General features: G+C 41.4%; 2 protein-coding genes across 13 annotated transcripts; one reads left to right on the top strand and one right to left on the bottom strand.

The window, feature by feature from the left end:
- Positions 1-481: 481 nt before the first annotated feature.
- Positions 482-15,931, bottom strand: NIF3L1 (NGG1 interacting factor 3 like 1). 5 transcript variants are annotated; one of them, XM_036319630.1, is made up of 7 exons: positions 15,802-15,931; positions 13,096-13,556; positions 12,092-12,254; positions 9,830-9,956; positions 9,431-9,569; positions 7,236-7,319; positions 482-972 (listed from the first exon to the last, which is right to left on the bottom strand). In XM_036319630.1, exons 2-7 carry the CDS (start codon positions 13,529-13,531, stop codon positions 788-790), a joined length of 1,134 nt encoding a protein of 377 aa, XP_036175523.1. In that variant the 5' UTR covers positions 13,532-13,556; positions 15,802-15,931; the 3' UTR covers positions 482-787. The 5 variants fall into 5 exon arrangements, with proteins under 5 accessions (XP_036175523.1, XP_036175522.1, XP_036175520.1 ...); XM_036319629.1 differs by having other exon boundaries at positions 15,753-15,834; XM_036319627.1 differs by having other exon boundaries at positions 15,695-15,819.
- PPIL3 (peptidylprolyl isomerase like 3) lies at positions 15,572-23,005 on the top strand. Of its 8 annotated transcripts, XM_036319638.1 has the most exons (8): positions 16,138-16,181; positions 16,285-16,375; positions 16,785-16,852; positions 18,196-18,270; positions 19,271-19,364; positions 19,728-19,795; positions 22,058-22,176; positions 22,596-23,005. In XM_036319638.1, exons 3-8 carry the CDS (start codon positions 16,850-16,852, stop codon positions 22,720-22,722), a joined length of 486 nt encoding a protein of 161 aa, XP_036175531.1. In that variant the 5' UTR covers positions 16,138-16,181; positions 16,285-16,375; positions 16,785-16,849; the 3' UTR covers positions 22,723-23,005. The 8 variants fall into 8 exon arrangements, with proteins under 8 accessions (XP_036175526.1, XP_036175527.1, XP_036175525.1 ...); XM_036319639.1 differs by lacking the exon at positions 16,285-16,375 and having other exon boundaries at positions 16,098-16,240; XM_036319635.1 differs by having other exon boundaries at positions 16,105-16,375; positions 16,719-16,852.
- The last annotated feature ends 2,164 nt before the right edge of the window (positions 23,006-25,169 follow it).

Raw genomic sequence — 25,169 nt, 5'->3', positions numbered from 1 at the left:
GGCTCGCAAGCCACATGCGGCTCTTTGGCCCCTTGAGTGTGGCTCTTCCACAAAATACCATGTGCGGGCGCGCACATACAGTGTGATTGAAACTTTGTGGCCCATGCGCAGAAGTTGGTATTTTGTGGAAGAGCCACATTCAAGGGGCCAAAGAGCCACATGTAGCTCACAAGCCGCAATTTGCCGACCACTGCCTTAGGCAACCATTGATAGCCTAACCTTCCAGAGGTAGTCTATACACAGATAAGGGTTTTTGTCTGTTGTTTTCCTTTTAAAAACAGAAATGATAGCATATACTTACTGGCTTGCACTTTTTTTTTTATTAACATATCTAGTTTATAACTTGCAGTATAAAAAAGTACACAAAATCTTTAATGATCTAATGTGTAAACTTTACATTTGCCCTTAAAATATCCACTAGTTTATTTTTATAATTTTTGTGCCCATACTATTTGCAAGAAGAATATGTCAGTAGTCTTTATTATTAATAAAATTCCAATTTGGAGAGAATCACTTTTATTTATAGTATTGTTTTTTTCAGTAAAAACATATTGAAGTTCCTCAAAACTAAGCGACCCAGTCAGGGCTAAATATCTGTTCTTTAATAATAGTTACATTACAGTGTTTACCCTAAAAACTATAGAACATTTGGTGAAGCAGATTAACAAACCAGAAATGACAATGTACATTCTAAACATTCTTCCAGAAGGATAGACTCCACTGATCATGTGCGTTTGAGGAGGAGGGAAACGATTTGTAAAGTAGAAGTCACTCTGTGCCGTATGCATCACACTACCTGAAGAGGGTCCCTGTCTGCTTCTGACAGGATAATATTAATCTTATTCTCCAAGTGAACACTCAGCGCATCTCGAAGATCGGAAAGAAAGCCTCGTTCAGTGTTGCTGTGTTCACAGAGGATGACATTTATTCCTTGGGAAGCAGCATCTAAAACATCATGATGGGACATCTCACCTGCCAGCAAAGGAAAGAGCAGATACTTAAACATTAGATTCAGAGTCTGCAATGCTGAGCCACAACAGCAGAAAGACTACGTTTGCTTCTATATGAAGTATAATTTTGAAATGTATATAGGAATATAAAGGCATAAAATATAAGGGAAAAAAGGTTCTTAGAAAAAGAGTTACCCTCCTCCCCCAGGAATGTTTAATTGCCCACATTTCTACCCCTCATATGTGTCATTTCATTATAAGAAATACTTTTTCTTCAAGCACCTATTAAAGCATCTTGATCTATAATAGTAAAGATAAAAAGGAGAAAAAGATACTAACGTGGCCCAGTTAGAAGCCATGCTTTAGGAACGAGTCTGGGTGCCCAGGTTATAAAAGCACTGGCTGGAGGAGGCATGAAAGTGGGGAAATTCTTGGTGACCCTACAATAATAGCTGAAAGCAAAGGAAAGAAAAGCCTGGTACAGGTTGGCAGCTGTGGGAAAGAAAAGGCAAATGAGAGCGTTTATACAGTATCTGCAAGGAGCAAGCTCCTCACCTGCTGGTCTGTCTAGGATATATTTCCCTTCACCCAATTCCATGTCAAGCTCAAAGGAAGGTGACAAGTGGAAGCAGAGGCCTGTTATTTGGTCTTTTGACTGATGGTTCTCATCCCTGAAGTTATAGCCAAAGTGATGCTTCATAGATCATAGACATCTAAAGTCAGCCAGGTAAGAAGGTATTTCTCACTCAGAGCACATATCCAGGTTGCAGGTTCGATCCCCAGTTGGGACACTTACATGGTGGCAACTGATCAATATTTCTCTCTCTCTCTCTCACTTCCTCTCTCTAAAATCAAGCCGAAACCGGTTTGGCTCAGTGGATAGAGCGTCAGCCTGTGGACGAAAGGTCCCAGGTTCGATTCTGGTCAAGGGCATGTACCTGGGTTGCGGGCACATCCCCAGTGGGAGATGTGCAGGAGGCAGCTGATCGATGTTTCTCTCTCATCGATGTTTCTAACTCTCTATCTCTCTCCCTTCCTCTCTGTAAAAAATCAATAAAATACATTTTTAAGAAAAAAATAAATAAAATCAATAAAAACATATCCTTGAGTGAGAATTTATTTTTTAAATTTCTTTATTATTACATATGTGTCCTTATCCCCACATTACCCCCATCCCCCCCACACACACTCATGCCCTCACCCCCCTGTTGTCTGTGTCCATTGGTTAGGCCTATATGCTTGCATATAAGTCCTTTGGTTGATCTCCCCCCCTCTACCCCCAACCTCCCCTACCTTCCCTCTGTGGTTTGACAGTCTTATCGATGCTTCTCTGTCTCTGGACCTGTTTTTGTTCATCAGTTCATGTTATTCATTATATTCCATAAATGAGTGAGATCATGTATTTATCTTTCTCTGACTGGCTTATTTCACTTAGCATAATATTCTCCAGGTCCATCCATGCTGTTGCGAATGGTAAGAACTCCTTTTTTACCGCAGCATAGTATTCCATTATGTAGATGTACCACAGTTTTTTAATCTACTCATCTGCTGATGGGCACTAGGCTGTTTCCAAACCTTAGCTTTGGTGAATTGTGCTGCTATGAACATAGGGGTGCATATATCCTTTCTAATTGGTGTTTCTAGTTTCTTGGGATATATTCCTAGAAGTGGTATCACTGGGTCAAATGGGAGTTCCATTTTTGGTTTTTTGAGGAAGCTCCATACTGTTCTCCACAGTGGCTGCACCAGTCTGCATTCCCACCAGCAGTGAAGGAGTGTTCCCTTTTCTCCGCATCCTCTCCAGCACTTGTCATTTGTTGATGTGTTGATGATAGCCATTCTGACAGGGGTGAGATGGTACCGCATTGTTGTTTTGATTTACATCTTTCAGATGATTAGTGACTTTGAGCATGTTTTCATATGTCTCTTGGTCTTTCTTCTGTCTTCTTTCGAAAAGTATCTAGGTCTGTTGCCCATTTTTTGATTGGGTTATCTTCCTTTTGTTAAGTTTCATGAGATCCCTGTAAATGTTGCAGATTAAACCCTTATCAGTGATAACATTTGCAAATATGTTCTCCCATGCAGTGGGCTTTCCTGTTGTTTTGTTGATGGTTTCCTTTGCTGTGCAAAAGCTTTTTATTTTGATGTAGTCCCATTTGTTTATTTTCTCTTTAGTTTCCATTGCCCTAAGAGCTGTATCAGTGAAGAAATTGCTTCGGCATATGTCTGAGATTTTGCTGCCTGTGGATTCCTCTAGTATTTTTATGGTTTCCCGTCTTATGTTTAAGTCCTTTATCCATTTTGAGTTTATTTTTGTGTATGGTGCAAGTTGGTGGTCTAGTTTCATTTTTTTGCATGTATCTGTCCAATTTTCCCAACACCATTTATTGAAGAAGCTGTCTTGCCTCCATTGTATGTTCATGCCTCCTTTGTCGAATATTAATTGAGCATATTGGTGCGGGTCGATTTCTGGGTTCTCTATTCTATTCCATTGATCTATATGTCTGTTCTTTTGCCAGTACCAGGCTGTTTTGAGAACAGTGGCTTGGTAATACAGCTTGGATCTGGTATTGAGATCCCTCCTACTTTGTTCTTCTTTCTCAAGATTGCTGCAGCTATTCGAGGTCTTTTTTTATTCCAGATGAATTTTTGGAAAGTTCGTTCTAGGTCTGTGAAATATGCTGTTGGTATTTTAAGGGGGAGTGCATTGAATCTATAGATTGCTTTGGGTAGTATGGACATTTTAATGATGTTGATTCTACCAATCCACGAACATGGTATGTTCTTCCATCTGTTTATGTCTTCCTCTATATCCTATTTCAGTGTCCTGTAGTTTTCTGCATGCAGGTCTTTTACCTCCTTAGTAAGATTCCTAGGTATCTTAATTTTTTTGGTACGATGGTAAATGGGATTGCTTTTTTAGTCTCTCTTTCTGTAAGTTCATTATTGCTGTATAGAAATGCCATAGATTACTTGGCGTTAATTTTGTAACCTGCTACATTGCCAAATTCATTTATTAAGTCTAATAATTTTTTTGATGTAGTCTTTAGGGTTTTCTATGTACAGTATCATGTCATCTGCGAATAAGGACAGTTTTCTTTCTTTTCCAATTTGGATACCTTTTATTTCTTCTTGTCTGATCGCAATGGCTAGTACTTCCAATACTATGTCAAACAGGAGTGGTGAGAGTGGGCATCCCTGTCTTGTTCCTTTTCTTAGGGGAAATGGTGTGTTTTTGCCCATTGATTATGATGTTGGCTGTGGGTTTGTCATATATGGCTTTTTTTATGTTGAGGTATGATCCTTCTATTCCCACCTTGCTGAGAGTTTTTATCAAGAAAGGGTGTTGGATTTTGTCAAATGCTTTTTCTGTGTCAACTGATACGACTATGTGATTTTTATCTCTCAATTTGTTAATGTGATGTATCACATTTATTGATTTGCAAATATTGTACCATCCTTGCATTCCTGGGATAAATCCTACTTGGTCATGATGTATGATCTTTCTGATGTACTGCTGGATCCGATTTGCTAGAATTTTGTTGAGGATTTTGGCATTTATGTTTATGAGGGATATTGGCCTGTAATTCTTTCATTGTGTTGTCTTTAACTGGTTTTGGTGAGGGTGATGCTGGCTTCATAGAATGAGCTTGGAAGTGTTCCTTCATCTTGAATTTTTTGGAAGAGTCTGAGGAGGATAGGTTTTAGTTCTTCCTTGAATGTTTGGTAAAACTCCCCTGTGAAGCCGTCTGGCCCTGAGCTTTTGTTTGCTGGAAGCTTTTTGATGACTGCTTCAATTTCTTCCACAGTTATTGGCCTATTGATTTTAGATTCTTCCTGATTGAGTTTTGGAAGGTTGTATTTTTCTAGGAATATGTCCATTTCCTCCAGGTTGTCTAGTTTGTTGGAGTGGATCTATCCATAGTATTTTTTAACAATCATTTGTATTTCTGTGGGGTCTGTTATTATTTCGCCTCTTTTATTTCTAATTTTATTTGGGTCCTTCTCTCTTTGCTTCTTGGTGAGCCTGGCTAGAGGTTCATCAATCTTGTTTATCCTTTCAAAGAACCAGCTATTGGTTTCATTGATCTTCTGTATTGTTTTTTTGGTCTCTCTGTCATTCATTTCTGCTCTGATCTTTATTATCTCCTTCCTTCTGGATACTGTGGGCTTTTCTTGCTCTCTTTCTAATTCTTTGAGTTGTAGAGTTAGATGATTTATTACCATTTTTTCTTGTTTTTTTGAGGTAGGCCTGTAGAGCTATAAACTTCCCTCTCAGGACTGCTTTCATTGTGTCCCATAGATTTTGGATTGTTGTGTTTTTATTGTCATTAGTTTCCAGGATGTTTTAAATTTCTTCTTTGACCTCTATGTTAACCCAATCATTGTTTAATAGCATGCTTTTCAGCTTCCAAGTGTTTGAATATTTGGGATTGTTGTTATTGTAGTTTATTTCTAATATTATGCCGTTGTGGTCTGAGAAAATGCTTGATATGATTTCAATCTTCTTGAATTTGGGGAGACTTTGCTTGTGACCCAATATGTGGTCTATTTCTGAAAATGTCCCATGTGCACTTGAGAAGAACGTATATTCCGTGGCTTTGGGGTGAAATGTTCTGAAGATGTCAGTTAAGTCCATTTGATCTCGTGAGTCATTTAGGATTGCTGTTTTCTTTGCTGATTTTTTGTCTAGAGGATTTATCCAGTGATGTCAGTGGTGTATTAACACATTGTTTGTGGGTAGTTTTTATCGCGCGCTAACAGGTGGCACGGGCCATTTTTGCTAATTTTTTGTGCAAATGGCAACGTTCAGGTTCAGTAAAATTACGATAACTTTAGGTTTACGTATTTATACGTTACCCGCATTCTACCGCTAGTCTATAAAAAATGTATTAATACGTGTCCCGCGCTCTACTACACTGGTAGAACGTATAAACACGTTTCCCGCATACAATGTGTTAGAGTCCCCTACTATGATTGTATTGTTGTCGATCTCTCCCTTGATATCTTCCAGGAGTTTTTTTTATGTATTTGGGTGCTCCTGCAATGGGTGCATATATGTTTATCAGGGTTATATCCTCTTGTTATATCGATTCCTTTAGTATTATGAAGTGGCCTTCCTTATCTCTTGTTATGGCCTTCACTTTGAGGTCTATTTTGTCTGATATAAGTATTGCTACCTTGGGTGAGGATTTTAAAATAAAATAAAAGATTAGAGGCTTGAAGATATTCTTCGGGTAGATGATGATGCCTGGGTAGAGATAAGGGGAAGGTTCTAGAACAGCTGTGGGCAAACTACAGCCCGCGGGCCGGATCCGGCCCGTTTGGCTGTTCTATCCGGCCTGCGGAGCCGAAAGAGCGCAGGGTTCTCTTGATCTCCCCTCCGCTCCTTCACCAGCAGCAGTGTTAACATGGCAACGTCGGGAAACACGGCCGCAGCTCCTTCTTCTGAGTCCAGTTTAAGAACCCATTGTGGCCCTCGAGTCAAAAAGTTTGTCCACCCCTGTTCTAGAAAGATTTTGGAGCTAGAACTGATATGAACTGATGGTTGACTCTAGGGCTGAGTAAGAAGAACTATTTTCTAGCTAAGGCAACACATAGAAAGTGACATGAAATCTGAGAGAAGTCATGTTTAGGAAGAAGATAGGTTAACTGGAGAGCATTATGCTAAGTGAAATAAGCCAGTCAATGAAAGAAAAATACCACATGATCTCACTCATTTATGGATAATTAAGACCATTATAAACTGATGAACAAAATAGATACAGAGACAGAGCAACATTGAACAGACTGTCAAACTACAGTGGGAAGGCCGGGGAGGGTTGGGAGGGGCAGGGGATGGGTACGAGATCAACCGAAGGATTTGTATGCATGCATATAAGCATAACCAATGGACACAAGACACTGGGGGGTATGGGAGGCTAGGGGAAGGTCAAGGGGAGAAAAAAAAAGGAGACATATATAATACTCTTTGTAATACTTTAAGCAATAAAACAATTAAAAAAACAAACAGAAGATAGGTTAAAGAAATGCTAAACATTAGTATTTTTAAATAATCTGATAATAAATTGTTAAATGATTTTTTTCTCTCTCCACAAACAATAAGGTATGTCCCCAATTTTGGTGTAGTTCCTATTTAGTTCAGGTTCAAAAAAAGTTTATTAGCTCCATCTATATGTCAGGGGCAGTCCTAAAATTGCCTTTTTAACCTGTAAAAGATAAACCACGGTTGGGGAAGAACACACACACACAAAAGGGGAGAAGAGAAATCAAAGGCTGCCCTACCTGTGAGGTAGAGGTCGGCCTCTGCCCCCTGCAGAACACTGCTCCCAGAGCCAGCGCACACAGCCACCACTTTGACTTGGGACTCTGCAAGATAAAGGAAGCAAGAGACCAGTACTTTACAAGTCCCCTTCATTTTAATATTACAATTTGCACCCAAAATCCTAAATGTAATGCAGATTTCACACTTGCCCTCATCACCAGTATATAAATTTTGCTTACTAAACTTTAAAAAATAATAAAACATGTCCTCATATAGCAGACAGATTATTCTTTGGTATTGCATAGCATAGCTAACTCAAGGCAGGGTTACTATTCCTTAGACATACATGGCTGCACAAGCCCATATAAGGCGCCCACTGAATAATGTTAAGAGTACAGCTCTTGGCTGTACTGTAGCACTACTACGGGAAGTAACCTACTGGGTCCCCAGGCAACAGGGAGAGTTAGGCAGGTACTATCTCTGTTCTCAGGTGAGGAAGCAGAGGAACTGAAAGGGCTAGTTTGAGGAATGCTACAAATGGATCTGACACATTTTTAAATATCGTATTTATTTTATTTATTTTAAAAATATATTTAAAAAATATATTTTATTGATATTTTACAGAGAGGAAGGGAGAGGGATAGAGAGTTAGAAACATCGATGAGCGAGAAACATCGATCAGCTGCCTCCTGCACACCCCCCACTGGGGATGTGCCCACAACCAAGGTACATGCCCTTGACCGGAATTGAACCTGGGACCCTTCAGTCCACAGGCCGATGCTCTATTCACTGAGCTAAATCAGTTGGGCACCATATTTACTTTAAAAGAGCATCCTCTGGCCCTTGGCTGGTTTGGCCCTAGAGCGTCGGACCACGGAATGAAGGATCCCGGATTCGATTCCGGTCAAAGGCATATACTAGTACACCGGTTGCAGGCTCGATCCCCAGCTTGGTCGGGCCCTGTGGGAGGCAACCAGTCGATGTGTGTCTCTCACAACAGTGTTTCTCTCCCTCTCCCATCTCTCTAAAAATCAATGGAAATATATCCTTGAGTGAGGATTAACAAAAATAAATAAAGGAGCATCCTCTGAAGAGTGAAATAAACTGTCAAGCCCAAATACAACAAGTATTTAGCACTTATGTTTCGAGAATAAACCCTTCATTAGTGGTCACGCAATAGTGCTATTTTAAAAGGGACTTTGGAGTTGGATTGGAAGTCAAATCCCACCTCTGCCATCTGTTTTGTTTGGAAATTAACGCCCACAAGTCATTTGATCCAACTGTAGACTTCTGAATAAGTATCTCTGAACCTCTGTGTTTTCACTGACACAATGGGAACACTGACACCTACCACACTGACACCTACCACAGAGCTAAGGCCAGCACTTACTGCACTTACTGTGCCCTGCCACGTGGACTGTACATCTACTTTGATGAGTTAGGTTTAATTACCACCACAGTTTTCACAGATGTGGCTACCGGGACACAAGAAGGTTAAATAACCTGTCAAAGTCATGCAGCAAGTAGATAAATTTCACCCAAGACACTCGGAATCCACAACCTCTAGGCCCCTTTGCAGTGGGAACTCACATACTTTAACGTACTCATAACACTGCTAGGCAAACTGCAGGGGTCAAATAATGCTCTGTTGGTTCCTTTTCCCGAAAGTACTGGGAAGAGCCGATAGAAAAGACAGTGGCTACAAGACTCAGAAACTGCAGTGGTCACTTCACTTCGTAGCACCTCCCTATAAAACATCACCAGGATCGTAAAACACCAAGATCTGCATGGAAACCGGAGCAGTCCCGCTTCCCAGCTCTCTCCCAAGCACGTGCTAGGATGTTACTTCATGTCCAGCTTGGGTTGGATCGGGCAATGTGACCAACTCGACTATGAGTTAAACGGAAGTTCATTTCTAGGCTAGAATGTTTACATGACGGTTTACGACTCTCCCTTTGCAACAGTGACCACCTACAACGGGCAGACTTGCCCTGCCGATTTGAGATGAACAGACTGTGGGGAAATAAATCTTGTGGTAGCCAATGAGATGTTCACCACAGCACAACCTAGACACCTGATTGATAGCGTAAACCAGTCAGGCATCTCCCATAACTACTTACAGGCTTTCTTTCACTTACAATACAATGAAGAGTTTTTCAACTTTTGCCCAGTGTTAACAGTAGGCATACTGGACAAATAAAGGAGACGTATTTACCTAAGGTCCTCCCTGCCCCAAGAGCAAGGCGAACATGAGATAGTTTTAGGTGCCTTTTGATTCGCTCAATCAAGGTTGCCAAGGAGACAGAGTCATCCAGGGTGCATAACCGTCCCATTCCAGTGTGCAGAAGCAGAGGCTGAAAAACAGGAGTTAGAGAAACTGTCCATCATCAGTCCTAGAAAACAAACCTAGAACAAAGAGCAAATGCTGAGATCAATATAGCATGTACACTGTGAGCTCACAGCTCCAGGCCAACGTTTGTGTCCAGGGGATACAGATCTGACAAAAACACTCTCTGACTTGGAGGAGCTCAGTCTCCTGGGAAGGCCTACTGATCTAACAATTTACAAATGAATTTGCCAGACAATGTTCGGCAATGTAACATATTTTTATTACCTTCTCCAGTGACAGAATTTCAGTCTTCTGATAAAGCTGTCTGTTCTGGGAAAGGAAAGCCACCACCTGCATCAAAGCCTGCTGACTACAGTTCAGACTGACCCGCGTCTGTTCCTCATCATCAGTCCTAGAAAAAGAGTAAAAAGAAAAGTCACTCGCTGGTCCAGGATAAATATAATCAAAATGTATTTTAAGTAATCTACAATTTACAACTCCCTATAATAGATTAGATTTATATGACATTTAGGATTCAATCCCAAACCAAATTATTTTCTAGAACAGTGTTACTCACACTTTAAAATGCATCGAAATCACCTTGTGGACTATTTAAATCATAGATGGATGGGCCCCACCCCCAGTTTCTGATTCAGTAGGTCTAGGTGGGGGTCTGAGAATTTACTTTTCTAACAAGTTCCCAGGGATGCTGATGCTGTTGGTCCAAGGACCTCACCTTGAAACCATGGTTCTAATGGCTCTTAATCCAGGCGTGCATCGCTTCCTAAAATGACAGCTGCTGGACCCTTTTACAGATCCAGTGAAACAGCATCTGTGAATGGGCTGGGGCAAACTGAATTCTTCTTAAAGCCCTAGAGAAGTTAATTTTCAAACAACACTGCATACAAGAATTTCCTGGACAGATTCTCAGGCAAACCCCATTCTAATTACACAGATCTAGGATGAAGCAAAAAATCTGCATTTTTCATAAGTACCCCATTCATAAGGGCAGGGAGTCCTTATCGCCCTTTGAAAAGCAATGCCCTAGAGCAGTGGTCGGCAAACTGCGGCTCGAGAGCCACATGCGGCTCCTTGGCCCCTTGAGTGTGGCTCTTCCACAAAATACCACGTGCGGGCGCGCACATACAGTGTGATTGAAACTTCGTGGCCCATGCGCAGAAGTCAGTATTTTGTGGAAGAGCCACACTCAAGGGGCCAAAAAGCCGCATGTGGCTCTCGAGCCGCAGTTTGCCGAACAGGGCCCTAGAGACTCTCTAAAAAGGCTGGCATCAAGAAAGTTTTGCAATTTAGCCATAAACTCCAAGTATAGAACTCTAGAACTAAAAGGCACCTTAAAATATAATCTGGAAGTGTTGTCAATATTGGAATCATCTGTGGAGCTTTGAAAAGAAAAAGCAAAAACAATGCGTGGGCCCTGACTAATGGTCAAACCCAGATATTAACTGTGATGTGGTCAAACTCGAAATGAACTAAATGTGCATCAGTTAAAAAACGGGGGGGGGGGGGGGGGGGGGGGGGGGCATCAGGTAGGAAGAGGAATGCTTAAAGAATCTACAGTACAGTACAATAAATAAAACAAAACAAAGAAGAAAATAATCTACAGTACATCCGTAATAAGAAACATTACACAGCGGTTAAAAAGAGATCTTATAGCCCTAACCGGTTTGGCTCAGTGGATAGAGTGTTGACCTGCGGACTGAAAGGTCCCAGGTTCGATTCCGGCCAAGGGCATGTACCTTGGTTGTGGGCACATCCCCAGTAGGGAGTGCGCAGGAGGCAGCTGATCGATGTTTCTCTCTCATTGATGTTTCTAACTCTCTATCCCTCTCCCTTCCCGCTGTAAAAAAATCAATAAAATATATTTTTTTAAAAAAAAGAGAAATCTTATATATCTACATGGGAAGATCTCTAAACATATTGTTAGTAATATGGCAAATACCACTTAATTAAGAGAACAACGAATAAAACAAAGCTATACATTTCTTTATGTCGCTATATGTGTTTGGAAAGATACTCACTTCTCTGAAAGGAAGGAAAAAGACTTGAGTTGAAGATACTGGGACTGAGTAACAGCCATACCTCATTTTACTGAACTACACGAGTATTGTCTTTCTTTATAAACTGAAGACAAGACCCTCCACCAGGAAAAAGATTACAACTCGCTTTATTAACTATACTTGCTTTATTATGCTTGTCTGAGACCAAATCCACAACATCTCTGAGGTATGCTTGTGCCCTAAAGTAAAAGCAACTACCTTTCACCATTACCAGGAGGATGAGAAACACTGCATGTAAAATGTGTAGTACAGTCCCTCCCACAGAGGAAATAGTGTTACTTATCATCTTTATTGCTTTGAAAAGCTCCCATGGTTCTCCTCCTTTGAGGACCCAAATGAGAAGCAGGCTGTTTTGTAAACACATCCCAGGGAAAACCATGTTTCAAACCTAAATGTCAGAATTATAGAATTTGTAAGGAAGATCTTTACAAATAAGTACCCACCGAGAAAAGAGGAAAATATACTATACCTAGCAGAAAAGGAAGTGACAGAAACATCCGAAATTCCTTTCACTGTAGACATGACTTTGTCCAGGTCTTGGGTGTGGTTAACATTAAATTCTACCCTGTGTGTTCCCTCTGTCGGGTAGTTGGGTGCTTTGGAAGGATGTATAGGCCTGGAGGTGCAAACGCCTTGAAAAAAATGGTAGGAAAATGGGAGTTTTTGTGTTTTGTTTTGTTTTTTAATTAAAAAGATAAACTATTATGCCCCAAACTTACAAGAAATTAGTATTTTTTAAAATCATTCTCAGATGCTTATATACCCTACACATATACACATATCCTTTTCCTATACAACCAATGTTACCCAACAATGGGGGATTTAATACAGACATACAAAATCAAATTTATTTTTTGAATTATTTTCCAGTATTCTTAAATACCACAAAAATCTGGACAAGAAAGACTGATGCAGTTTTAGATGATACGTGCAATTGTGCTGCTTATTAAATTTACCCATGTACAATATGATTCAGTGTGTAAATCCTCACAGCTACTTGACCACATCAATCCAGCTTATAGCCTTATAAAAGCTTCAGCCCAAAACAAGTAAACTATAAAAAGACGTACTAAAAGTAAAGCTAAAACACATGTGCTGAATTCCCTCATTAAAACTCTGCTCTATATGAGTGACATATTAAGTATGTGCCAGAGAGGCCCAAGCTTTCAGTTCAATTTAACAAGCATTTCTGGAGTGGCCGGGTGGCAGGTACTATGCCACCTGAGTGAGGAATCACAAAGCTCAGACTAGCATGAGGATTTCCCAGGCTCGCCTCGTTCATTAGTCATAAAAATGCTATTTTTCAAATGTCATTTGGTTGCCAGATTTCAGCAACATTATTTTAAAATATATTTTGCATACACAATAACGATCCTACCCTAGAGCAGTGAAAACTCTACTGAAAAGACGTTCTAAAGTTTCAAAGCATTTATAGGGAGAATAAGAAACATGAGAGAACAAGAGGCTTCTCACCGAGCCCTTTAGCCAGCCAGTTGTTGACCCCCTGGGGTGCGGCATCATAGGCCGTGTGGGGAGAGTAAATGGCGATTCTGTTCTCCAGAGCGCGGATCACCAGGCGCTCCTTCCAGGTTTTCCAGGTTATGCGCTTAATGGGCCGGAAAATGGGCGGATGGTAGGAGAGAATGAAATCAGCCTTCTTCCGCAGTGCCTCCTCCATCACTTCTTCGGTCAAATCATTGGTCAGGAAGAGTGTGTTCACCGTGTGTGGTGGGCTTGGTTCCACCAGTAATCCAACATTGTCCCAGCTCTCAGCAAAGGAGAGGGAGGCAAAGTCATTCAAGGAGGAAAGGAGAGCCTTCAGGTCCATGAAGGAAGAGGAAGGATTGCGGACCAGGGAACGAACAAGCTGGACTCTCGTGGGGACCAGGCGTAGGTGAGATGACAACATACAGAAACCGGGAAAAACTGACTATCTGAAGTCAAAACACAAACAATGGTACACATGCACACTTTAGGCCCGTACCTTTGCAAGACAGGAGCAAAGGAGCTGCAGTCGTACATACCTGGGTGCAGGCACCGCCCCTGCCACTTACCAGCATTTTCTTAGGTAAGTTACGTAACCTTTCTGAGCTTGCTCCTCATCTATAAAACAGAAACACTACAACCCACCTCAGGCCATCGAGAGGAGCAGGTGCATTCCTATGTGTAAGTCACCCGGCACAAGCCTGGTACCTACTACACAGACGCTCACCCCTCCGCCCCAGAGCACCTCACCCTTGCTCTAGTTCTCCCCATCCCTGCTTCAGCCCCACTCCTGCCTTCTCCATTTCTCTAAACATTACCCTTCTTTCCAGGTCTCCTTCAACTTCCTAAAATAAAGCCTTTTCTTGACAGATCTTCCTTTTCGGTGTCTCTCTCCTGCCCCGCCCCATTTTGCCCAAGTAGTCTCATAATATTAGATTCCTGTATGTCTGTCTCCCCAGTGTGCTAATGCTACTGGGAAACAGGAACGATCTTTTACATATCTCAGTATCACCAACACAGGCCAGCACTAAACGCTTACTGCAGACCGGCACTGTCCCCCACCCCATCTCAGCAGAGTTTGGAATTAGGGTGGTATATTAAAAACTAATTTGTTAAAAAAAAATTACAAATATATATATATATATATAATTTAAGTACTTTATAAGATGCACAGATGAGTCACTCCAAATGAGCAGGGTCCAGACAGGAAAAGGCAGGGCTGCTGCCCCTGAGCCCACACCTGCTACAGGAACGCTAGGCTCAAGAGGTGGGAGTGCTCAGAGCCTGGAAGCCTAGGGGAGCAGCAATTTTCAAGCTGTTTCATCTCATGGCATTCATAAACTAATTACTAAAATTCTGCGGCACACCAAAAAATATATTTTTTTTGCCAATCTGACAAAAAACCTAGATACTGTATAATGTTGATTCATTCACCCCGACAGCTATTGCTGTGTTGGCTGTTGTTATTTTTATTTGACAATCTATGGGAAAAGAGGTCAATGCTCCTGACTAAATAGTCAGGTTTTGCATGTTTTAAAAACTCTTGTGGCAACGATTGAAAATTGCTGTTCTAGACAGCTATATCCAATACAAAAAATGACATTGCCAACTCCATTCTTCAATTGTTGAAGAAAAGCATTTCATAGTCTGCGCAATAATTAACAAGAAAGCATAGCGAAGAGTAAATTTAATTAAAAGATTCACAACCCAATGATTTCAAAAGCAATTTTAAGACATTTCTACAGCAAAAATATTTAATATTAGAGGTCCAGTGCACGAAATTCATGCCCAGGTAGGGTCCCTAGCAGCTGCCAGCTGCCAGCCGGGGCCTTCCTTGGTTCCACGCTACCCCCTGGTGGTCAGTGCATGTCACAGTGAGCAATGGAACTCCCAAGGGGACACTTTGCATATTAGGCTTTTATATATATAGATGAGACGTGTGTATTTATTCAATATATGATTTGAAGTGCTGAGGAGCCTCTGTTAACCACTCCAGCCTACGGACCTGGAAGATCTTCTAATGTCCTTATACCTCTTCCACCCTCCAGAGTCCTCGGCCTGACAGCACTCCACTCTCCAGGCTCTTCTAAATCTGGCAACCGGGGCAGTGAAGTTACATTTGAAATTGCCTTTGGAACCAACACTCCTCATCTCACAGATCAGGCGACAGCAAAGCTGCCTAGCTTGATGCCAGAATTCACGATGAGAGGCAGCATAGCATGCTGGACAAGAGCAAGGACTCTAACGCCATACTGACCATTCCCCCATCCTCCCCCCCCCCCCCCCCCGCGCCAGAGTCACAGCTGCGTAACCAGTTACTTAGCCACTGCGATTTCCAACTCTGAAGAAGGAAGTGCCCAGCTCATAGTTGGTCGCAATACTGAAACGTAAAGCTGGTGACCATACCTGACCTCGAGTCAGCACGGTGTTTATTGAATAACATTAGTAGGTCCCACTTTACAGCTGCAAAACTGCACCTTCTAGGTTACCTCGTCTACATGCAGGCCACGGCCAGCATGGTGAAGAGCCGGTGGCCAGCCCACGGGCGCCCCAGGCTCTCCCGCGGCAGCCCCGTGTCTGTCCCTACCTCCTCCTCTGCCCCCTTTCACAGCAGCCCTCGGAGAACGGCCGCAGCCCGCACAAACCCGAGGTCCGCAGCTTCGTCCGCCGAGATTCAAATGGCCCGAGACTCACCAGTCCCGAGAACGCTCCTCGCGCGTCACTTCCGGCCCCGGGCGGGATCTCGTGGGAACTGGCTGGGGCAGGCGCCGGGCGGAAGTGGTCCCTCCCATTCTACCGCTGAGTGCCAGGCACTGCCAGAGGCTGTCCACAGTAGTTCCGGGTGGGATTCCTGCCCTAGTGTGAGAAGAGTTCCTTTCCGTGTCGGCAGTGGCCCAGGTGGGCTACCTGACACCGGCTCCCTAGTGCCAGTCGCTTTGGTTTGCGATTTGGGGGGGGGGGGGGGCAATGGGGGGGGCGGAGGAGGCGGGCCCGCGAGGGGCGTTCTCTCGGACGGGTCCGGTGCTCGGCTTCCGGTGGCCTCACGAAACGAATTTGGAACCTTCAGACCTGGGGTGGGGGCACCTGCCATTGCACCTTTTCTGTCTCGGCCGCAGCTGTGCTCCCCGAAGTGGTAAGGTATGGGGTGTCGCGCTCATTTTTCGCTGGTTTATTCAGATACTTGCAGGGCGTGTGTTCTCGTTCTCCGGCTGCTTCGCGTGAGCGTTCCGGGTGGAGAGGCTGCTGCTGAAACAGCAGATCGAATAAAGTAAGAAAGCACGTGGTGTAGCAGGCCCGGTGCTGGGGAAGGGAAGCAGAGAAGGCACTGCGATTAGGGCGTTTTAAGCGGCGCCTTGGAGGGGAGGGCCACGCCCTGCAGGGTCCGAGAGAGCCGGCCGCGCGGAGGGCGGGCGGGGCCCAGGGGGCGGCCGCGCACCGGCTCGGGGAGGACTCGCCCGGCGGCGCTGGGGGAGGGGCCGGGTCGTCGGGGGGTTGGCGCTCAAGTCGGGTAGGGTCTCTTCACCCCTTCCGACACCCGATTTTTATTACTTGGGGCCGGGGGGGGGGGGGGGGGCGGGTGTTCTTCGAGACTTTTTCTTTTAAATTTGCAGTAAACATAAGCATGCGAGAAGAGAGAAAAAAATGAACTTAATTTTTTTTTTCTTTTGGGAATGGAGATTCGTTTTTGAACTTTTCTCGGTAAGACTGAGAAATTAAGCAACAGTAACCATCAAGAAGAAAAATGGTAAGTTTTATAGAATTCTTATGAATGTCTTTCATTGTAAGTAATTTCTAGAAATTCAGTCAAGGGAAAGAAAACTGCATGGAAATATCAATGGCAAGGCAGTGAAAAATGGTTCTAAACAAAACGAGAAATAAGCAGCATTACTTTTTAAGTTATGTTTTGAGAGAATTTTCCTTTTATAGAAAGAGATTGACTACAAGGTAGATAGAGATGAGAAGGGAGAGTAGGCGGAGCAGAAGGGTTTAGCCCTGGTATTATAATTTTAACGGGAACCCTTTGCTCTGTATTTAAGGGGGGCAACTAGAGCTTGAAGTGGAAAACAGCAATGAGCAATGACCCCCATCCCTCTCCCCAACACACACGCCCCTGCTTTCTATCCTCAACCTGGCCATACTCTCTGACTGCTAGATACTAATCTTAAACGAAGAGAAATGAACAAGGAAGCCCCAGAATAATGATTTTCCTTCTTTTGGGAAGTGGATAACAAAAGGAGTATTCACTGAAGCAACAGATAAAACAAACAAAAAACAAAAATAAGAGTACCATGGAAAAGAAGAACTGTGGTTACCTCTGCATAGTTAGAATCTAGAAACACTGATGCTTCTTGTGTCCTGCCTTTGGTCGAGAAAGGAATTTTTAACTTTGTCCCTCATAATTAAATTACATAAGGGAAAGGGTGGAAACAATGTTTTGAAAGTCATTCTCATACCCTTTTTCAATAACTATTAACGATGGTGAATGCCATTTAAATAAGTAATTCTAACATTACAATTGTTTTTGGTTTTTTTTTTTTGTTTTTTTTTTTAAATATATTTTTATTGATTTTTTACAGAGAGGAAGGGATAGAGATAGAGAGTTAGAAACATCGATGAGAGAGAAACATCGATCAGCTGCCTCCTGCACATCTCCTACTGGGGATGTGCCCGCAACCAAGGCACATGCCCCTGACCGGAATCGAACCCGGGACCCTTCAGTCCGCAGGCCGACGCTCTATCCACTGAGCCAAACCGGTTTCGGCAATTGTTTTTGTTTTTATTGATGAAAAATTCAAACTTAAAATAATTATTTCAATCAAAATATTTGCTCCGCAATTTTTTAGCATAGACACCATTTTACCCTAACATATATTTATCTCCTGGAGCTTTTTTTCTACTGCTGAAGTAAATTTTGAAGGATTACAGTTTCTCTAAGAGCTGCTTTGTGGACAGGTCATCTCTGAAATAGTATTTCTGTTTTTATTTACATTGTCTTTAATGTCTTTAATATCTAGTTAGGGAAGTCATACAGTGCATAAAGTCACCTGAAGAAATCTCATTTGTTCTCCCATTCTGTCTCCTTTTTAGTCGGTGACACTGCATACAGATGTAGGTGATATTAAAATAGAAATCTTCTGCGAGAGGACACCCAAAGCATGTGAAGTGAGTACCGTTGTAAACAAACAAAAAATGAGTTAATGCAGCAGGATAACCATTTTGAAACTGACTGATCTAAAAAGCCAACAATGTCCCAAAAAACTTGAAACACTTCTGTATGAAGTCACTGTCAGGAAAAACCAGCCATCATCATTTCTGGCCTGATTTCCACTTACCTTTCCTGATATTGAAGGGCAGATAGGGTGGCTGGCATCTTTTCCTTTTGGCTCATTTTCCTTAGGAAACATAAGTAATCATTAGATATCAGGTAAGAGAACTGTATGTTACATTATTTCACTTGTTTAAATGACAAGGATAGAAGGAAGAAAAGTCAGCTATGCATATTTACTCATTCAGTAGTTACTTGTGAAAGGCTGTCTTGACAGTGTTTGGAAACACAGTGATGAACAGGACACATTCCTTGCACTTGTGGAGCTAATATTCTAGGTGGGGAGACAGATAGGGGGGAGGGAATTTATTCTAGAAAAAAACTAATTCTAGAGCGTGATAATGCCTTGAAGGAAATAAAATGTTGAGATGGAGAATAATGGGGAAGGAATTATTTAAAAGAAGGTGAAGGCAGGCCTAGCCAAGAAAGAGATACTACTTAAACTGAGTGTGAAAGGTAATGAAGGCATCTCCATGAAAAGCTATAAAAGAACATTCCAGGCATAGAGATGGTAGGTACAAAGGCCTCAAGGTAGGAGAGCCTGCCTCTGTGGGATGAATTTTCAGAAGGCTGATGGGGTTAACATAGTAAGCCACACGGGAGGGGTCATTATCAAGAGATGTAGAGGTAGGCCCTGCTGAGGAGTCTGTATCTTATTCCAAAACCCGGAGGAAGCCATAAAAGTGCTTTAGGCAGGGAAGCAACATCATCCAAAGTAATGCCTAAAAGACATAGTTGAAATATGCTGTTATAGTGCTTTTAGTAAATACACTGAGTTCTTTACCTTAAGTGTTTCTGCTACATGATTTCTCAATCATTGTTTTTTACTCTCTTCAGAATTTCTTGGCTCTTTGTGCCAGTAATTACTACAATGGCTGTATATTTCATAGAAATATCAAGGGTTTCATGGTTCAAACAGGAGACCCCTCAGGTAAGTTATCCCATTAATATCTGGAGAATTAATGGTATATAGTATGAAGAGGGCGGGGGATAGACAAAGAATAGAAAAATAAAAGCACATGGAGTATTTATAATTGGGCTACCTTATAATAGTAAGCAGTATTTAAGCTGAAGCTACTAGCACCAGGCTCTGAAAGATGAATATTGATAAGGAGAGTTTTTGTTTTTTTGTAGAAGATATTTTATTTTTCTGGTTTATAAAGTGAAATTTTGGGATGTAAGAGAGGACATATCAAATTTTATTTGTACTTTAAGAGTTACAAAAAGCCTTGAAGTTTTAGAAAATAAAGCCTTTCTCTAATTAGATACTTCTTTTATTTGTCTTGTAATATAGGTACCGGAAGAGGAGGTAACAGTATCTGGGGCAAGAAATTTGAGGATGAATACAGTGAATATCTTAAGGTATGTCCCCAAGCTTTAAAATTATTTTTTCATGCCATGTATATACTTGGAAACTTTGATACATGTGTTGTAGTAATATGTGATATAAGTTAATATCACAAGTGAACATATATACCCACTCTTTTTGTAGTTTCTGCACACTTGATAAATGATATCAGGAGGAAAATATAAATGGCAGTTCTAGCCTAAAATATATGCTGGAATCTCACCATCACATGGATGTTGATATTAAGTGAGCTCATCTTTGGGTCCGGCCTGAAATGTTTAATCAGTAACATACCAAAGGGGCTTACATGTCTCACTATAAAATTCTTGTTGGATGACATGAACCATTGGCCTTTTTTGAGAGTGGGGAGACCTCCTGGTTGCAATATTGCCATTATCAATATCCAACTTTTATCATCTGTTAGATGTTTAAATATCCCTATGTTAACGTTACTTAATGTCTGAGGTAGATTTCAGCAAGGTTAAAAGAGAAGTGCATGTAAATATATCGTTAGCATGTAAAATTAGGGATTTTAATTTTCTTTATCATATTATTTCTAAAACTTTCTAAAGATTTTTTTTCTCTAAAATTAAAAAACTGATGCGTACCTATTTTACAAAATCAGCCCTGGCCATGTGGCTCGGTTGGTTGTGTCGACCCTTGCACTAAAAGGTCGCTGGTTTGGTTCCTGGTCAAGGACACGCCCAGGTGGTGGGCTCGATCTCCTGTCGGGGTGTACGTGGGAAACAGCCGATTGGTGTTTCTCTCTCCCCCCGCCCTCTCCCTTTCGCTCTCTAAAACAAAAAATAAAACCACTTCCCAGAAGTGACATCAATTAACAGTTTATTATGTTGTCTTTTAAACTTTGTATCTGCACAGAATGATAACTTCATAATTTAAAAAAGAGAGACAAATAAACAAACAAGAGAGACAAATTCCCCTCAATCAGAATATGTAATTTAGTATATTATATTTCAGTTACATTAGAATATACCGTGGATTTTCTGGAAAAAAAATTAAATTGCAGTTTTTACCTCTGGACAGTTAGACTAGGAGTAATTTATTTTATCTTTTTGCTTTTCTATCATAAAGAAATACTACCCTTGTTATAGGAGTTGAGGTTAGGAAGTGATACATTATTTTAAAAATCATCCTTTCCTGAATTAGAAACAAAACAACCTTTTAGACATTAATTAATGGCAGTTTTCATAACACTGATCTGTAATCCTAAACCAGTGGTTTTCAACGTTGGCTGCTGTTACAGACTCACTAGTGGAAGTTTTAAAAATATAAAAAAGTAGCCCTAACCGGTTTTGCTCAGTGGATAAAGCATTGGCCTGGGGACTGAAGGGTCCGGATTTGATTCTATTCAAGGGCACATGCCTGGGTTGCAGGCTCAGTCCCCAGTAGGGGGCATGCAGGAGGGAGCCGATCAGTGATTCTCTCTCATCATTGATGTTCTCTCTCTCCCTCGCCCTTCCTCTCTGAAATCAATAAAAATATATAAAATAGAATAAAAAAGTAGGACCTTACCTCCTTCTCCTCCCCCTCTCCCAAATATAGAGAAAAATCATCAGTAGGACCGATCCCACCTTGATTATATTTTAAGGTTCCTTGTTAATTCCTACAATAGCCTAGATCACCTAGTCCTGGGGTTATGAACTGACTGGCAATGGGTGAAGACCCAAAGATGCATTCTATATGGCCATTAGTTAAAAAAAATTTTTAAAGACATTGGGCAAGAGATATATTATTCCTTTAGCCAGATTCCACCACTCCCTAATGTTTACATTCTGCCCACTCATCAACTTTCTATCTGCTGACCTTTGTGAGCATTTGAATTATGAGTAAACCCAGAACTAGTCCAAACTCCCTTGTTTTACAGATAAACTAGCCAGAATCCAGTGTGTGTGTGAAGAGATTATGGGGCTTTTGGTTTTATTGTCTGCCTGATCATTTCATTCCAGCATAACATAAATGTAAGGATTATTTCTATTATACATTGGTACTACTTAAAGTGTTCGTGGCTATATGTCTCCAAAGTGAAAATGAAATTAATTGGGGGATATGATTTGATATATAAACAATATAAGTTGTCAGTGATACAGATAATACAGCAACTGAATATTTGGGTTTGCCCAAATTGAAGCTGATTAAATGTTTTCTTGGTTCCTTAAATATTGGGAGGTTAAAGAGTGCATGTCTTGTTTTAGTCCGGTATTTGGAATATTTATTTAAAAACATAGATAAATAATACTTTGGACTATCTTTTGCAGCACAACGTTAGAGGTGTTGTATCTATGGCTAATAATGGCCCAAATACCAATGGATCTCAGTTTTTCATCACCTATGGCAAGCAGCCACATTTGGACATGAAATACACAGTATTTGGAAAGTGAGTATCCTGGTTATGATATTCGTCTTTGGAATTTCATTGCAAAGGATGCGTATGAGTGGCTGTGATAGTAGCATAACTAATATGGAAAGTGCAGTCTAAGAACTAAACTTACCTGGAATGTAAGCCCAACTTAACCTGCCCTGTGACCTTGGGAAATTATAACCTCTCTCAGCCTATTTCCTGATTTTCTCCAAGACAGGTTAATATGTTTTTTCTGGTCCATTATGCAAATTAACAGTAATATGTCTTTTCATTGAGATAGCATTTTACAGCAACTAACAGATCTGAAAAACAGTGGCTTAAACAAGATAGACTGGGACGGTCCTTTTCTCTTAAGGATACTGTAATTGCTATACATATATGGATATTGTGTTTCAATCAGAAAATTTTCATCCATTATATTATTTCTCTTTCAGGGTAATAGATGGTCTGGAGACTCTAGATGAATTGGAGAAGTTACCAGTAAATGAGAAGACATACCGACCTCTTAATGATGTACACATTAAGGATATAACTATTCATGCCAACCCATTTGCTCAATAGTTATAATAGGCATGGACAAATACTTGGCAGACTATTTGAGGAACACACCTATTGCGGTTTACCCAGCTTGAATTACGTCAGAGATTGTATCATCCTGCTTGTTTACAACTAAGATCTTCTGAGTCCGTGATACCAAGGGGAACCAAATAACTTATACTCTTCTGATTGAGCATATATTCTTTACTATAACTATATCCAATGTATTTAAGTTTAATTTTTTTAAAAAAATGTTTACCTTTTGTTACATAAAAACAATCATTTTTAAATGCTGAGTTTCAAATCAGTCATTTTTGAGCAGCCTAATTATAAACTTCTGCTATATCTAGTCCACATCGTGGAAGTATTATTTTCCATTAATTGTTCACTTTGTGAGGTTACAAAGAAGAAAGACAAGATGAAGAAGTATATAGAAAGGCCAGCCAATACATTTGCTATTTTCTTTGGTCTTTAGATTTATAATAGGGGCTCAGAGATATCCTAGAGTCCAGTAAACACTCAAAATTTCCCAACTGATTTGCCCATGGAACATTTTTTTAAAATATATCTTTTAAAATATGGCAGGATAAAGTTCAACAGATGATCCATTTGAAAAATGCAATTAGTTGGTTAAGAACACCAGTTGTAGAGTTCTGTCTGTGTTTGAATCACAGCTCTGTTCCCTGCTAGTAACTTTAGGCAAATGAACTTACCAAGAACTTAGTTTTCTTATTCATAAATAATATTCCCTCATAGACTATGGTGAGGATTAAAAGAAATTATGTTTGTAAAGCTTCTGGCATGTCATGTTCTGTATTAAGTAATGGAAGCTGTTTTATTTATCTCCACTAGAGCACTACCTAACCAGGTTATTTATCAGACTCTGCTGTTGATTTTATCAAGAATGTTTTCCACTTACTGCCTTGATTAGATTTTGGGTATTCCTAAAACTAAGCATTTTTTGGTTTGTATTATTTTTGCAGATGGCTGATGAAATGTTTTGGTTCTTTCTTAATTACAGTTTGGGAGTTAAGCTTGTAGCTGTCCTCTGGTTACCATCTATACCTTCCACTAAACTGAGGCACCAATTATACTAATGTTCTCACATTTTTGTTTCAGCCTTTTAACCATTTAGGTTTCTAGAATTAGTATGAAAGGCCCTTTTTGGCCAGAGTTTGTTTTACACTTCTTATTCCTGATCTCTTTCTTCTCCAAACATGTCATTGAGTTTTTGTCATCACTTTTAAGAGGCTTTTACTCATTGTCAGGATGTTTTGGTACTGGCTGGCATTCCCTCAATTTTTATTTTAAACGCTGCCATTTTTTAAAGTAGTGTCACTATGGTCACTTTTGGGCACCTTATAAAGTCAGCTCAATTATAGCCGAATAGGTAGGGCGGTATCCTGGCTGCCCACCTTGAGGGCAAGATCCAGAATAATGACTTCTGTCCACTCCCACTGATTTCACGTTAGTGTTTGGGGGATGGCTGTTCCATGTGTTACACTACAAAGACGACTATAATATTGCTGACCAACCAAAATTCTCTTTAAAAGGAGAGGAATATCTAAATCAGAGGTTGGCGAAACAGATTGCCCATCTGTTCTTGTAAATAACACCTTCTTGGAACGCAGTCCCAGTCCATTATGTATTGTCTGGCTGGTTTGTGCTACAGCAGCAATGCCGCTTGGTAGCGACAGAGACCATATCTGGCCCTTTAGGGAAATTTGCCAGCCTTGACCTGGACTGAGAGATGAGCGGTCCAGGTGTGTGTTGGGGGGGGAGGGGGGGGTGCGCACTGGTGCCTCTCTGGCTTGTAGGTGACCGTGTTGTCTTCACATGGTCTTTCTGTGTGTGCCTGTGTCCAGTCTATGATAATAAAAGCATAATATGCTAATTAGACCTGATGTCCAGAAGGACGACCTTCGGGATGAAGCCAGGGCTGAGGGAAGCCTGTGTCTCAAGTGCCAGGGGCAAGCCAAGTGGCAGCCCGGGGAAGGCCTACTCTTGCCCAAATTTCGTGCATGGGACTTCTAGTCTCTTTATAAGGAAAGACACCAGTCCCATTGGATTAGGTCCCACTCTAGTGACTTCATTGAACCTTAACTGCCTCTGTAAAGGTCCTGTTTACAGTCACCTGTGAGATAGTGGCTGATATTAATAAAATTAATTGGGAACACTCCCCAAACACTCATCCCACACATAATGTGCGCTAAAGAATACACTTTTCCTCGTCTCCAGGTTCACAAATACACTCTTCAGTGAGCACAGACGAGGCTGTTCTCACTAACACTTTCAGTGCTTCCCCATTGTCCAACGCTGACCCTGGCCAACATGGCCGCCGGCGCAGCTTCCCCGTCACCTTCAGTAGCGCCTCTCGCGGCCCGGCGCCTGCGCACACGGGGCCCCGCGCCCCGCCTCCCCCTCCTGCGCACGCGCCCCTGCACCTGCGCACGCCCCGCCCGGAGGCGGAG

The sequence above is a fragment of the Myotis myotis genome, unplaced genomic scaffold (genome assembly GCF_014108235.1).
Source record: "Myotis myotis isolate mMyoMyo1 unplaced genomic scaffold, mMyoMyo1.p scaffold_m19_p_8, whole genome shotgun sequence".
NCBI classification, from domain to species: domain Eukaryota; kingdom Metazoa; phylum Chordata; class Mammalia; order Chiroptera; family Vespertilionidae; genus Myotis; species Myotis myotis.
Note: the sequence above shows the minus strand (reverse complement) of the source record. Positions and strands in the feature narration are given on the sequence as shown.